Genomic DNA, 15,746 nt, shown 5'->3' on the forward strand with positions numbered 1-15,746 from the left:
GTGGTGTGTGTGTCTCTGTGTCTGAGAGAGAGAATGAGAGAGAGAGATGCGACCGTTTCTGGAGGCTCTCAGCAGACCTGGCACTTTCCTTAAAATTTTGCACCTTACCTAAGTACTGAAGACTGCTTTTAAGTGAAGTGGGGGAAGAAGCAAGAAGTGAAGAGACAAGGGGAAAGAGCAGACATATGAGATACCTTTACCCAGGAAGGTATGATTGGCAGAAAATTTAAGTCATTTATTGAGTAAACTTTTTCTGAGTTTACCCAATAAGTGACTGAGGAATTTGGTGAGGAAAATTGACTGGCTTCTATTCTAATCTCCCCAGGGATTACTGTGCCTCCAATTGAGATAGCAAAGCCCAAGGAGCTTGGCTGGAAAATCAGTTTTCTGTATTCCTCTTTAATGAGCTATTTCCTCCTTCCATTGGTGTCTTCATTCTTCTCCCTAGCCTGTTGTTGCTTTCTTGTAAGTCTTTCTCTTGCTCTTCCTCTTTCCTATCAGTCTAAATTAGATGAAACCAAAATGTGTCAGTGTCTCTCACTGTCATCAAGAACACTAAATAGAGGAAAACAATTTCAAGGTAATAAAGATTTTGCTTAGACTGACTAATTTGTTTGTGTAATTTTAAAGGGAGAATGTCAAGGCATTTAGTGCATAAATTTAGTGTTGAACATTTTCTTACTCAAGGTAACTTTGTTGATATTCCTTTGTTTAGCTGCAAGAGTAAGTGAAATTTGAGCCCTATCATTCAAAGAGCCATGCTGACAGTTAAACTATGTCGACAATATAGCATTATCTATGGCTTTTGGATTTATATTTAGTCTATTCAGGTTTTTTCTAGATCAAAAGATAGTATCCCTAAATCTCCCACTGTCTGAAGCTGGGACTGGATCACTTAAAGTTGTCCTGTTCTGTTTGTTCCCTATGAAGCATCTGGCACTGGCCACTGTCAGAAGACAATACTGGGCTAGATGGACCATTTGTCTGACCCAGTATGGCTGTTCTTAGGCTAAGTATTTAGAATATGTTCTTCGTCTGACTGTTCGTAGAGAAGACCTTGCAATTTCCAGATTGGTACAAAATAACTTGCAACAAAAATAAAATTTCTGCATTAAAAACATCTTATCCTTGACACTTCGTCTTTTGTGATTGATATGGTATGCTGAGGGCTGACCACTGGCTTCTTCTCAACAAACTGTAGTTGCCTTTAAACCCATCCCACGGTAATGCTGTGTATACAGCAAGGGACAAAGTAATCCAGGTTTTTGTGAGAGCATGTAGAACTAACAGAACCTTATATTTATTGCTGAAAGTTTCAGAAGGAAAGTCATCAGTCACATATGTTGAGTAACCAAAATTCCAAGGGCTCTTTCTTCTTCCTTATGCTGTTTCTAAGCATACTTGTCATACGTGATTAGAGTTGCCAACATCATTTTGGTAACGAATGTGGGGGATTGAGGCCAGACTGAAGGCAAAATTCTGGGCTGGAAATGGACACACCCACGGTACACCCAGTGGGCAATAGCAGTAAAGCCATGCATGTAAACAAGTTTCAGCTCCATTGGAGGATAGCAGTATCCTTTGTCGATGGCTGTCATGAGACAGTGGGGGGATTCTATGAATTTCTAATAAAATAGCTGAACTAGTTTAAAAAAAAAAAAAAAAGTCCCAATCCTACCCCTGGATACAAATGAGAGGAGGACCACAAGGACACACTTACCAAGGGAACACAAAACTAATCCCTGGATAGCACAAAGCAAGTGAGTCTAGGCAACTTGAGAACCTTCTTAGGAGGAGAAAAACAGGGCCTTGAAGGGAGAAAAACAGGCAGACAGCTCAAGCCTGGTTCACCAACCTAATGGCACCTAGACCCCATGGTTCTTTTGGACTGGAGTGGGGAGAAACTGTAGGAATGAGAAATATGTAATCTGGAAGTGTGGCTTGGTTCCATGTCTTCTTCTCCTTGACCCTCTGCCAGGTTTCTGTTGCTAGTCTCAGAACTGACCCTCTCCACACAGGGCCCTGAAACACAGGAAGCTTGCCCAGTTCTTTTCTACTTTCAGGCATTTATCAGATGACTGAGGCATCTCTGCACAAGCGTGAAGTGGGGTTGGATTTCATGTAGTGTGAGTACACACAGTACTCTGTGTAAGGTGGGAGTGAAGGCTGCAGTCTGGGGATTATTGCAGTTTCCTAGTCTAATTCATGGTTATCAACAGAAAGCTAAAATCAAAAGCACGAAGTCTCCCCTTGAGAAACTTGTTCCTGGCATCAGTGAAGGCAGACAGTGTAACAGAGGAGCCTGAAGTGGAGATGCTGGTGCCAAAAGACTTTGCATATGGATTCTATGCCTTTTGCATGATTGCCAGGAGCCAGAACTAGGCTGAAAGTGTGCATGAATGGCAGCCATGACACTAGGATTGTTTTGCAAGGTACAGAACAAATATCTGGCATAATCCAGTTTGGATCAAAGCAAGAATCAGAAAAATTAGGGCTGTGAAACAAAGTCACTACAAAACATTTCCTCAAGATTATTTCTCCTGCCCAAGGCAAACGACTTTGCAAACTAGTTCTATTCCAAATGCAATCACCTTGTTTATATAATCTTAATTCAAAGGACATGCTTCAGAAAAAGGCAAAAACCCCTCCACCCTCAAATTATGAGCAAATGTCAAAAATGCTGATTTGCATTGGCCAGCTCTACACTAACTCATAACCTACTATAGTCGTCTGCACGAATCGTGAATAGTTCAGGCAATTCTGGTGGTCACAGGACCCAGTGGTTTTCCCTGCACTATAAAGCCATGGAACCAAAACATATTCCAGGTCTTTGATTTCAAAAGTAATTTTGAACATTTCTATCACCAATTTTGGCGCAATAACGGCAATGACCTAGACGACCAGTCACGCTCTAAATAGTGATTAGACAAACCAAACACTCTATAAATCAACCCATAGACTAAAATATATTCACATAAAGTATTTTATTAATTTTGCTCAAAATTGTTCAAAGTCAATCCTATTTGTGGACAAATAGCTAAATTAATAAATTATTTGCTATGAATAGTTCATTCAACTATTAAAAACTCAGAAGAGTTTATCCATCATACTTTGAAGAAAACAATCTCCTCTAGCCCAAGACTAGAATATGAAATTTCAGGCCAATTTTTGCTAGCTTAACAGAGGTATCAGAGGAGTGCAGCGTTAAAATGAGTCTTTAAATGGAAACTGTCCTACAGCCTTACCTATAAAGTTTTAATGAGTTTCCATAATGTTAATATCATTCAATTGTAAGGTTTCCCATTACTATGAATGCAGTAGGGCAGTATTTTATATTTCAGCTTTGTGCTAGTACTATAGGTTCAATTCCTTAGCAGAATATAGACAAGTGAGACAGACAATTATGCAAACCTTAGAAAGAGAAGGAATTCCATTACTGGGAATACATTAATCTAATACTGTAACTGTGTCACTATATAAATCACCAGGGAGACACAATATTAAAACAATTACAGGATCATTGGGTCTAATTGCAAATAACACACAAAGCTAGTAAGTAAATATCTCCTATGTAAAGCCTTAGGATAAACCCTGATTTATATATGAAAGGACTTCGCTCTCACTACAACATGTAGTCTTATTCACTTTATTTTGGGAGAGTGGTTAAAAATATTACTTTATCACCAAAATCCTCTGGGGGGGAAGTATGGACTTCGGCCCTGAAGACTCAATAGTAAAAGAACAGCAAGATATTCAAATAATTTAAAAAGTAGCAGATTTTGAAGTGACGTTTTAATCTGAGGGGAAAAAATATCTAACTCTAATTTAGACCATGCCCTTAAATATTCTACACCTTAAGGAAATTCTTTGACAGCAGAAAGCATTTTCTAGGATTTTAGAAGCAAACTCTAAATATGAGCAAAAACTCTTCTAGTAATGATATTGCAGTGCCAGCAAAACTCTTTGTGGTGTTACATGAGAGAAAGACAACTAGCCTAGATTTATTGTTCAATCTGAGTTTAAAAAAAAAAAAAAAAAAAAAAAAAAAAAAAAGCCTAGAATTTACTTTTAAAATCTAGTTTTAAAATACTTCAAAATCCAGACCCATGAATTGTGTTCCTGGAACTGAGAGACGGGGTGAAAAGAAAGATACTTTGATGGATATAATCTCCACAAAGTGACTCCACAAAATAAGTTACTTCCCTTCTAACAAAATGCTAAAATATCCATGGTTTTAAGGATATCAGATTTAAACACTGCAGAAATAACCTGAAAGACACAGAGCATTGTCTGCCCTGAAGCAAAATTCCTAACAGTCACAAGACTGCAGCAGTTGCAGGCATGATTTATGATATCCTCTCAATGACCTCTCAAAGCTAAAGACCAATTAAGTATAGGATGTGGTAGATAGTTCCTATCCAGTTGGATCACATGTTGCAGTGTGTAATGAGTTTGCATTTGCTATTGGGCATGTATACAGTAGTTCAGGTTTCTGCAGTTTACTGCACAGCACTTTCTTCATATAAAAGCAGTGTAATATATGTACAAAAAGGAATGCAGGAGAATACTAGCATTTTCTCTAACCTGCTCTGAATGACTTTCCTGAAACTGTAAAAATAAATAAATAAATTGGGGGGGGGATTTTTTTTCTGGACTACCTCGCAGGTATGTCCTTAATTTTGAAGGGCATTTAGATACTACACTGATGAAAATGTTTACTTTTAGCATTTTCTTTTGTACTCAGTACCAAAACAAGATAAAAAGATAGGTGATGTTTCATCTGAGCAAAGTCCATTGTTCTAGTTGAGAGTTATGATTCTGACCATGAGGTTATTCAAAGGGGGTAGGACTGTAGGTGAATATTTGAAAAGAGATCACTTCTCCCAGCCTAAGTACTGATTTGATTAGGAGTAGACATCAACACACTGTCAAGATAGTCCACTGCCAGGAGAAACTTCCAAGGATAAAGACTCTCATGACTTCTTTTTCCCCCACAGCAACAGACTTTTATGCTAGGCCTTAGTACTATGTGCTCAGTCCCACTCAATGCCTCTGCACTGGATTCTCATCCAGATTCTCTCATTGGTAGGAGAGAGCTTAGACTGGAGAGTCCATCTCCCAGGAGTAGTAAGAAACTCAGTCTGATGTATGAATAGTTACAGTATTTCAAGGGATACCCAACAGCTTGACCAGGGATGATGGGCAGGCAAGGAGCAGAGCCTTCCACACCATGATGTGGAGGCCAGTTCCATCCACTGATAGTGCTACAATGAAGAAATCCAGCTTGTCCTCATGTCTTCATCAGGACCAACAATGTGGTGGTGATGATGGCATGAGAACTGACAGGAGTGACACACAAAATTTCTTCTGTTCCACTTACCTAAAAAAACCATTGGGTATCCTGAGAGGATTCCAAGGTACCTAATTCTGCAAGCAGACCAGCTCAACAGAAGTTGGAAACAGGATAATAGCATGAGCAGATGTTCACAAATTTCCACCTGTGTAGAACCACCTGGATCTTTCCTCACAAGAGATGAAGCCTGGCTTAATTTGAGATTGGGGCCATGCATCATCCATAGAGCAGTTCTCTCCAACAGATTTTCTTTGGGGCTATGCCGCTGTTTCTCTTTAGACTTTTTGGAGGAGGTGGGGGGAGCTTTGTTTTATTCCCTTGGGTCCAACACTCCATTCTTCTGGTAGTTCCCCAATTTTACATTTCTAGTTTTACTAAACTAAAAATATAAATTCAGGTCAATCCCAAGGTAAAAAGTGAATTGAGCAGAGGTTGCAGCTGTTTTCTCTCCTTCTTCATATCACCACCATAGACTTCTAATCATGATGGTTGCATAGAATAAAGTCAATAACTGAAATGTTCTCAGATTTTCTTTAATTTTTCATTTGTAGTTTTTAGAATGTAGTTTACCGTGTGTGTGTGTGTGTGTGTGTGTGTGTGTGTGTGTGTGTGTGTGTGTGTGTGTGTGTGTGTGTGTGTGTGTGTGTGTGTGTGTAGGTAAACAAACTCTCATTTGCTGACTACCATTGGATCACACCATTTCTGTAAATTAGCAACTATATCATTTCATGAACAATGGATCTGGTGTACATATCCCTGAGGGTATGTAGAGGTCTTCCAGGGGGGTACATCAGCTCATCTAGATATTTGCCTAGTTTTACAGCTGGCTACATAAAAAGCACTATTGAAGTCAGTAAAAACTAAAATTTCATACAGACGACTTGTTTATACTGCTCTATGTACTATACACTGAAATGTAAGTACAATATTTATATTCCAGTTGATTTTTTTATAAATATATGATAAAAATGAGAAAGTAAGCAATTTTTCAATTATAGTGTGCTGTGACACTTTTGTATATTTGTCTGATTTTTGTAAGCAAGAGGTTTTTAAGTGACGTGAAACTTGGGGTATGCAAGACAAATCAGACTCCTGAAAGGGGTACAGTAGTCTGGAAAGGTTGAGAGCCACTGTCCTACACAAACTGTTTTGCTTCAATCTTTTGGATTGTCTTTTGAATGTGTGATAAGTTATATTTTACCACAATAGACTCTTCAACATGTGAGCCACAAGCCATTTTTGCCTATTCTTGTCCTGTTAAGAGCAAAGGAAATGAAGTTGGGTTTAAAGAAGTCAGTATTTTAATTATTAGGATAGAGGATAAAGATTGAAATTGCAGGTTATTTAATTAAGTATTGATAGACAACTGCAATTGGCCTAAAACTGTATTCCATACAGTTGAACTGCTGAACTGTTAATGATGAAAACACATTGTCGCTCTTGATTTTCTAGGAAAGTGCATATTTGAGCTGCTTTTGTTTTCTACTGCTATCATGGAGGGTTCAAGAACCAAAAAAAAAAAAAAAAAATTGTTCAGGTAAAATGCTTGATATTTCTCCATCACGTTATAGTGCCTGTCTTTTCCACAGCTGAAAAAGATGATTTGTTTTGGATACTTGGTCTGGGTGGTGACCGTTCCCATTATTGAGTAAAGCATGGAATTTCCTTGGATGCCTTTTATACAACTAATATATTTTCCTTTTTTTTTTTTTTGGCTGTCTGCTTTAATCATGCTGCCTTGACTTGCATTTACAGTAGAGGTATTTGCTTAGAGATGGTAATTTGTATTTAATTTTGCATGTTTGACTGCATGAAAGTTAAATAATATAAGACTGACTTAACTCGTCTTTGCGGAATTAAACTTTGTTGAATCTTATTCAGAGTAGTGGACACTGAATTTGTAAATAGATTTTGAATCCTGGTCTCTGCTAAATTGATTTATGTAATTACTACAGAACAGTTTCATTGGTACACAAAAACTCTGCTGTTCCAAATTATTTAACAGGGCTAATCCAATTTAGAATTAGATCAAGATGCCTAAAGCTATATCAGTCCTTAGTTGATCCCATGCTTAATAATTATAAAATATTTAACATATTTGTGCTTTTTTTTTGTTTTCATCCAGCAAAAATATCTTCAGTATTATGAAAATCGGCAGTATGTGTCCAACAGAGAGGTGCCTACTTATTTCTCAGTATTAGTTTCTGGACACTTTTTTTTGTGTGTGAGAGAAGTTTGTATTCTCCCAAACAACTTTTAAAATAATATTTTGAAAGTCTGCAAATTCAGAATTAAGTGTCCAAACAACCTTCTCTTCCTATCTCTCTCAGTATGCATTATACATGTGTTGTAAATGAGCTTCTATGCTAATTCAAATACTTTTTCAAATTTTGCCACCTTTGTTCTATTTGTAGTATTGATAGGTTATATGTTTATTTTTGAGAATGAGGTTGCAGAACTGAGTATGGTGACCAGTGTTTGTACAGTATACATTATTCATAGTAGATATCTGCTTATATGTTGATGTCTGATTCTCAGACCAACATTGAAAGAGAAAATAAGTATAGGGTTTGTACTTTACATAGAAAATTGTGACATGTTAGTGATGGTTTTGGGGGACTGTGGCTAGATGGTGAGATATAAAAATTATATTTCTTTACTATAATGGGAATAGATGGAGGGGAGGGAAGGACAGGTATTTGATTGGCATCTGGTAAATGTCAAACTATTGTAGCAGGTTCATTACAGAATGATGTATTTTGAAGAATTTATTTTTTGGTGGGTGGCTCCAAGTGTAGTTTGTTCATTACAGTATGAGTTGAAATAGCAAGGGCAGGTGATGTATGTTATGTGGTGCATTATGGAAATGTGTGAAAAGGCACAATGTGAATATGTTTTGGTACCACTGGGATGTAGTGGTAGGTTGTTAAAGGATACAGAATAAGGGGTAGAGTTAACGTTTCACAAGCAACCTTAACTCTGAATTTCTAAATTTACAAATGTAGCATTCAGATAGAATTCCTTGTGGTCTCAGTAAATGCAGTATTTTTTAGGGATTTTAGCAAAAGCAGTTAATTATACCTAGGCTTGAAAATTCCACTTGCTTGTGATAAGCAATCAGTTTCCTGATTAAGAGCCAATAACTTTTGCAGAATGCAAGTTTTAATTTAAAAAAAAAAAAAAAAGCTTTCCAGCCTCCTAGTTTTGAAGAAAACTTTCCACATGTGAACCAATTGTAACTGTTCTAGTGCTGCCTTCCTAAGACTGCAGATAAACAACACTGTGATGGCAAGCTATGAGCAGCCACTTAGGCAGTCTGATTGCCCAGTGACAATTGACTGGTCTTCTCATTTTCCACTACTGATATTTAGAACCCTATGAACAGCAAATAATTAGATCTTTGTTCTGTTGCTGCTTGGACACGTTTTTAGCAGTGACAGAAGGCTGGAGCTAGTCACTGGAGAGACCTCCTCAAAACTGGGGACTATTGAGTATGACAACACAGCTGCCAGAAAGTTGAGGGAAGGTGTAGATTAGTGAAGACTCTACTCACCCTTACGCTTGTAGTACTAAGGAGGCTCTGCAATGGGAATGCTCATTTTCTTTTTTGGGAGAGGAGCATCAAATGTATCAAATGTGTACTTGCTGTAAGCAGATACGAAAGATGCAGAAGAGGTAGGAGGTAATCCAGCCCACCTTCTCCCATTTCCTAGCATCCTAAGGGTCACTTCTCACTTGTTCATTGCCCCTGTACAGTGAGCCGCTTCCCTCCTCCCCCCGCCATCTTTATCAGTTGTTGACTAATGGATTTAGTCTTTTGGCTACTAAGTGTCTGGTAAAAATGTTTTGGTCCTAAGCATGCAAGAATGGGGGTGAAAAGATGAAAGGTTGATGGGGTACATTGTTTTGTTTCCTTTTTTTTAAAAAAAAAAAGGCGGTAAAGGATTGGAACAGAGATTTTTTGGGGGTGAATGTGGTAGAAGACAAAACAAGAGAAATAGAGAACAATAAGTAGGAAATGAGAGAGCTGTAAAGGAGTGGAGGTGGAAGAGGAAACTCAAATTGAAGAGACAGCATAGTCCACGCACAAGTTGTTAGCCATTTTAATTACATGGGTTTGTAAATTGACATAGTTAAATGGATGTAACCTGCTAGTGTGGATCCAATTATACCGTTTATATTGATGTAGCTTATTTCAGTAAAGATACATCATGATCTGCTGTAAGAAAGGGAAAGGAGAAAATGGAGTGAAGCTGGGAAGAGGGAAAAAATTAAAAGCCAGAAAGATGTAATAAAATAAGCTGATAAATTAGTATTTAATAAATACATTCAATGAATTTTCACCAGTATGTTTTAAATAATTGATTAGGCAGTACTTATTTGTAGCGGTCAACCAATTTTAGAGCTGGTCAAATATGATTCAGTGAATAAATAGATTGTTTTGTTAATTTTTAGTTGTATTTCTGGAACAGTGTATTCTAATGTTCTTCTGTACTATTTGGTCAGCCTCAGTAGCAAATTACACTTAATTTGATTAAATAAATGAAGTGTCAATATTCTGACTAAAAGCAACACACAGCTGTTTTATTTGTTTGAATTTGAGTGGGCATGGCTTTGGGTCAGGCTGTCATCATCACAGGTATTTTTTCACCATTGTGAGTAAGTTTCTTAGTATGTGGGCTAATAGGTGTACAAATATTTCAAACCCTGCTTATAACTGTTTTAATTATATATATATATGTAATGATTAATATAGTTGTATCAGGATTTTAAAGACTTTCAAACACTTTTTTTTAATTGATACAGTGTGTACAAACTTGCTGTGATGGTTGTACTTTCATTCACTACTATATATTTTGCTCTAAATACAGATATGGTGTGTAAACTATATTCCATGAATCACAAGATAAGGTTTTAGAAAAATGTACTATATATCTGATAGTTGAAATACTACTCCTGTTAGCCAGAGGTCAATAAATATAAGGATGGGGACTTGGGCAAATCATGGTGAGAAGCACTGGACCCTGTGTGTGGGAGCCCCATCCTTTACATTGGCCTCTTTGGTTAGTAGGAGTCTGTAACAGCCTCACCCCCTTAACTTCCTAGTTAGTGCAAAGTAGGTCTTCACTCCTCTCCCTCGGCCCCTAACTTTCATTTTTATAATATCTCTAATGTTGTAACATCAGTGTATGTTATGGTTAAAACCCTTTAAAAGACTTCAAACTTTTTTCTCTTTCTTTGGTAATGTGCAATCATTTGATCTTTCCACTGCCGGGGAAACATGAGAAATGTAATGGGGCTGTTGCACACTGCAGTGGATCAGCAAAATATTATTTAGCCACATGTGTTTCCATGACAGGTGCATTTACAAGTCAGCATTAAATGGACCTTAAACTGACTTCCATCTGGTGCGGTCTAGTGCTGGTTCTCTGTGTGGTTGTGTGTTACAGGGACATTTGGGAATTATCACTAGATGAAGGCATAGCAGTATTTTTTTTAAAAAATGTGTTTATCCAATTCTGCTAATTTGACTACATTTTGTCTATTTTATATACGTTAAACATAAAGTTTCCTTGGTCCACTGACCACAAATGTGAGAGCAATCTATGTTGGTTTGAAATCTATTAACATGTTGTACCAACTTGTGCATTTATAATAGTTGAATATTTTCAATTAGACATCTTTTAGTTCATATAAAATGTTTTATGTCTTATGAACTTTTACCATATTATATGATTTTTTTAAAAACTTGGCTGGGGTTTGACTTTGTCTCTTGTAAGACTGTCTTCAATAATGTAAATGTTTACTTTTAAAGTGTTTTATACAAAACTCCTGCTGAGTTTTGGGACTGACTAAAGTGACACCATGTTTGAATGTATCGGGAGACAAGAACCTAGTGTGTGCTGTGTGCCATTTGCAACTCTGAATATAGTGAAACCTCTCATTAGAACAAAGTTGTTCTGTGACAAAAATGCTTTACTTTATAAGACATTCTTGTTGAGTGTGTGTGAATTATTTTTAACAGCATTAGTTTATGTGGACGTAATCAAAAGATAGAATAGACACGTCCAGAGGACCAAGTGAACAATGTTGGGATAGTCTCTGTAAAGAAAGGAATTGAGGAGGAGGCAGTGAGATGAGTGAACTCTTGGAGAAAGCTTAGAATCTCCCTGTAACAGACTAAAGTAGTTGTCTTTGTCCATTTTTATGTGTGCCTTCTTTCAGATATTGAAACATTTGTTAATTCAAGAGGTCAAGTGAAAAACGTGTACCCCTAGCACCCTCTTCTGGGCAAGTTCTTAGTGTCTTTGATGGAAGTTTCAGCAGTAAAAGTGAGATTCTGCAAGAGAATATGGCACTTTTTCCATCTTTTTATCACTTGAGAATAGTAAATGCCCATAATGTTCATGTAAAGTTCCACTTCTCTGTTAGAGTAACAGAAACCAATTAGAAAAACTTTTTTTTTCTTGGTAGATTGCCTACAAACAGTGCAAATATATGCTGCTTTTTTTCCTTTTCTTCATTACTAGGATATGTTGTTTCTTAAGAGTTAGTTTGTCTATTCATGCTGGCTATTCTCCATATGAAGCCATAATATTCTGTGGTATAATATTCTCACAATAACCAACCACTATGTCAGAATTAAGACTTTGAAATCAAGCAGTCAAACTCTTAAGAAACCTAAGAATCTGCAAATCAGAGCTTGCTGTGGTTCTGTGTAGATACACAACGGATCTACATCCTGGTTTTTCTATTTGATCTTTTGCTACAATGATTAGGTTACATGCTTGTCATTTTCAGCAGCATGTAGATAGTATAATAATGAGCATGATATAAATACTTATGAGAACAATTTAAAGATTTGAGGGTGTTGCAAGATCTGTTTTGAGAATCATGAAATCTTGCACATGCTCCTCAGATAGTCATCTTGGGTTCCCTCTAGTTAAGGAGGGAAACCCTCCACCGGTGCTTTAGAAACTTTGAAAACTTTGTTCAAAATTTTAAAGGAAACCTGAAAATTTTTAAAAATCTAGTTGATTTGGGAGTGATGCACTGAAATGCCCTAAATCAGAGGTTCCCAAACATTTTTGCTGAGTACTACTCCTCCTGGTACTGAGTTACAGCTTCTGTGCTGTTCGGAGTATATGCTGTGTGCAGCATGCAGATGCTGTGAACTCAGAACTAGGGTGATGGTGGTCGTGAGTACTTTGTCCCTCAAAATTTGAAGAGTAAGTGATCCTTAAAGATAGTAGCACAGCCATAACAGGCTTTATCTGCAAACTTCAGTATGGTGGTGTGTTTAGTCTACAGTACTTCCCTTGGTTGTACAACTGCATTTAGTCAGATAGAGACTAAACAGCTGTAGTTTAATTTGATCTCTTAAGACTCCTGATGTGAGAGAGCTCTTAGATCATCAGATATTATAAACATGCTTAATTTCATATCTTGTACTGAAAGTGAACCTTTACATTTTTTTTTGCTATAATTGTGTTAATGCTATGAAAGTTTTGCCTTAAGTGTTGATTTTTAACCATTTAAACCTGCCTTGTTTCTACAGAGGATGTGCTGAGTAAAGATGCTGGGGAGTGTGCAATATGCCTGGAAGAGCTGCAGCAAGGGGATACTATAGCACGACTGCCTTGTCTATGCATATATCATAAAGGGCAAGTATTCTTCACACTGTTTACTCACTGGACAGAATTCCATACACCAACATTGGTTGGGTAATTTTTATAAAGGATGTTTATTTAACACTAGTCACTTTAAAAAGAAGAAGCAAAACTTAGTTAAAAGTAGTTTGAGGTACTACATCTTGTTACCCTCTGCTCCGCAAATGTGTTTGGTCTTTATCAAACTTCCGTTTTATGTTTCTCTTGTTGCTTGTTGTTTGAAAAACTCCCAGAAACAAAAGGGGAAACTGTCTATACAGGGGAAAAAAAAATAAAAATCACTATACATATACACATGTTCTGTTGAATGCACAGAGTAAAACTGAAAAAAAAAAATTTCTGATCTTTATTATATTCATTTTAGACGTTGTTTGTAACAATAATGGGCAAAACTGGCAGGCAGCAGTGAGATTGGGGTGATTGTGTCCCTCTGAAGAAATGAAATGTGTACAAAAAGTAATAATTTTTGTTTGTTAAAACTTTGGAAACAAAGAGTTATAACAACTTACACATTGATTTCTCTCATGTTTAATACATAGAACCCATATACTTTATTGTATTGGGTTTTTGAGTGTTAAAAATGTTTAGTGAATGTTGAAAAATACTGTGCTGCACATTCCTGTTGAAGTAACTTAGGTCTTAAAACTCTCTCTCTCAAATGTTTCTAGTCACTTCATTTTAACTATGCTAAATCATTACTACACAACAGTGGTTGGTAATTGTAATTAGTATGCTCACCTGCCATTTATTCTCTTGTGTTCCAACAGTTGCATAGATGAATGGTTTGAAGTAAATAGATCTTGTCCTGAACACCCTTCAGATTGAGACCACAAGGTTACTCTTTTGTAAGTAACTTCTCTTTTTACACATTTCATTGATCTTTTCAGTAATAAGAACTAGATAAATATGCACTCAGATCTAAGTTTGACCTAAAATAATCTGTAAATTCATTGTAGTTCTAGTAATTTAAATAAGATAGTAAATATACTGGAACTCATAAATGGTTTCTGCACATTCGTATCCAATAGCCTGGAATGATAAATTACATTTTAACTACTACAAAGTGACAAGCAGCAGTGCCAGTGAAACTTTAGTTAACTTTTAAAAAATTATTTTGTTGTGCAACCCTAAACATACTTAAAGTACTAAATCCCTTGAATTTTTTTAGTGTAATGAATATTGACAATTTTTTCTGGACTGAAACCTGCTTTTTCATTTGGGATGCTGGCTAGTTTTCAATGAGGTTCTGCTTTTTTACTTTCAACACACATTTTGTCATTTATTGCTTTTTCTGCAATGCATGTAAAATGTTACAATCCAGCCTGCCCGCCCCCCCCCCGTCCACACAGTTACAAAGCTTTCCTGCTTTAGTATTATGTATTAATGGTTAAGATCTGAAGCCAGCTAGAGTCAAAGGACTAAGGGGGCATTTTTATTCTTTCAGGTAACTTGCTTACACTAAACTACCAGCTTCAGCCATTACAAAACATGTTAGGGTTTACATTAAACACTATGGCAATCAGTAAATATGAACTCTTTGCCCCCAAACAATTTAGTGGTTTTTTTTGAAGCACTGTTTCATTCTCCAGTGTTCTGCTTTCTTTTTACTTCACAAGTGTATGTTGCAGCTCACACTGCAGTCATACTAGAGAGGGTAGTGCACTGGCACACTTGCTAGAGTACATGCTACTGCATGGACAACTGTTTTTCCCATCCAAAGCACAAGACTAGGACTAACTTTTCACTTGGACACGTACATAAGAATGGCCATACTGGGTCAGACCAATAGTCCATCTAGCCCAGTATCCTGTCTTCCGACTGTGGCCAATGCTAGGTGCGTCAGAGGGAATGAATAGAACAGGTAATCATCAAGTGATCCATCTCCTGTCACCTATTCCCACCTTCTGACTTCCTTCTTCTGATGTACTTAACAATATTTTTGTTGTTCTTTTTTGAGTCTTTGGCTAGTTGTTCTTCAAATTCTTTTTTGGCCTTCCTAATTATATTTTTACCCTTTACTTGCCAGAGTTTAACTTCCACTTTTTAAGTTATGCCTTTTTGCCTCTAACTGCTTCTTTTACTTCATTGTTTAGCCACAGTGGCACTTCTTTGGTCCTCTTACTAGGTTTTTTAATTTGGGGCATGCATTTAAATTGAGCCTCTCTTATACTGTCTTCAAAAAGTTTCCATGCAGCTTCCAGGGATTGCACTTTTGGCACTGTACCCTTTAATTTCTGTTTAACCAACTTCCTTACTTTTGTGTAGTTCCCCTTTCTGAAATTAAATGTTCCCATGGTGGGATGCTCTTCCTCTCCCCTCCCCCAGGGATGTTAAATTTTATTATGTTATGGTCACTATTACCAAGCGGTAATTCACCTCTGTATTCACCTCTTGGACAAGAGCTTGTGGTCCACTTAGGACTAAATCAAGAATTGTCTCTCCTCTTGTGGGTTCCAGTTCTAGCTGCTGTAAGAAGCATTCATTTAAGGTGTCAAGAAACTTTATCTCTGCATCCTGTCCTGAGGTGACATGTACCCAGTCAATATGGAGATAGTTGAAATCCCCCATTTATTATTGAGTTTTCTATTTTATAGCCTCTCTAATCTCCGTGAGCATTTCACAGTCACTATCACCATTTTGATCAGGTGTCCGATAGTATATCCCTACTGCCATGTTCTTATTATTCACGCATGGAATTACTATTGAGATTCTGTGGCACAGTT

The 15,746-nt window shown here is 37.0% G+C and overlaps 1 protein-coding gene across 1 annotated transcript in view; it reads left to right on the forward strand.

Moving 5' to 3' along the window:
- Positions 1-15,746, forward strand: part of ZNRF2 (zinc and ring finger 2) — a 73,123-nt gene that overhangs the window by 50,848 nt on the left and 6,529 nt on the right. Inside the window, 2 exon segments of the mRNA XM_067561814.1 lie at positions 12,912-13,017; positions 13,791-13,868. Coding sequence (XP_067417915.1) covers positions 12,912-13,017; positions 13,791-13,848 — 164 coding nt within the window. The 3' untranslated portion in view covers positions 13,849-13,868.

Source organism: Emydura macquarii, unplaced genomic scaffold (genome assembly GCF_026122565.2).
Source record: "Emydura macquarii macquarii isolate MOO-44397 ecotype Brisbane River unplaced genomic scaffold, CSIRO-AGI_Emac_v2 contig_2422, whole genome shotgun sequence".
Taxonomy (NCBI): domain Eukaryota; kingdom Metazoa; phylum Chordata; order Testudines; family Chelidae; genus Emydura; species Emydura macquarii.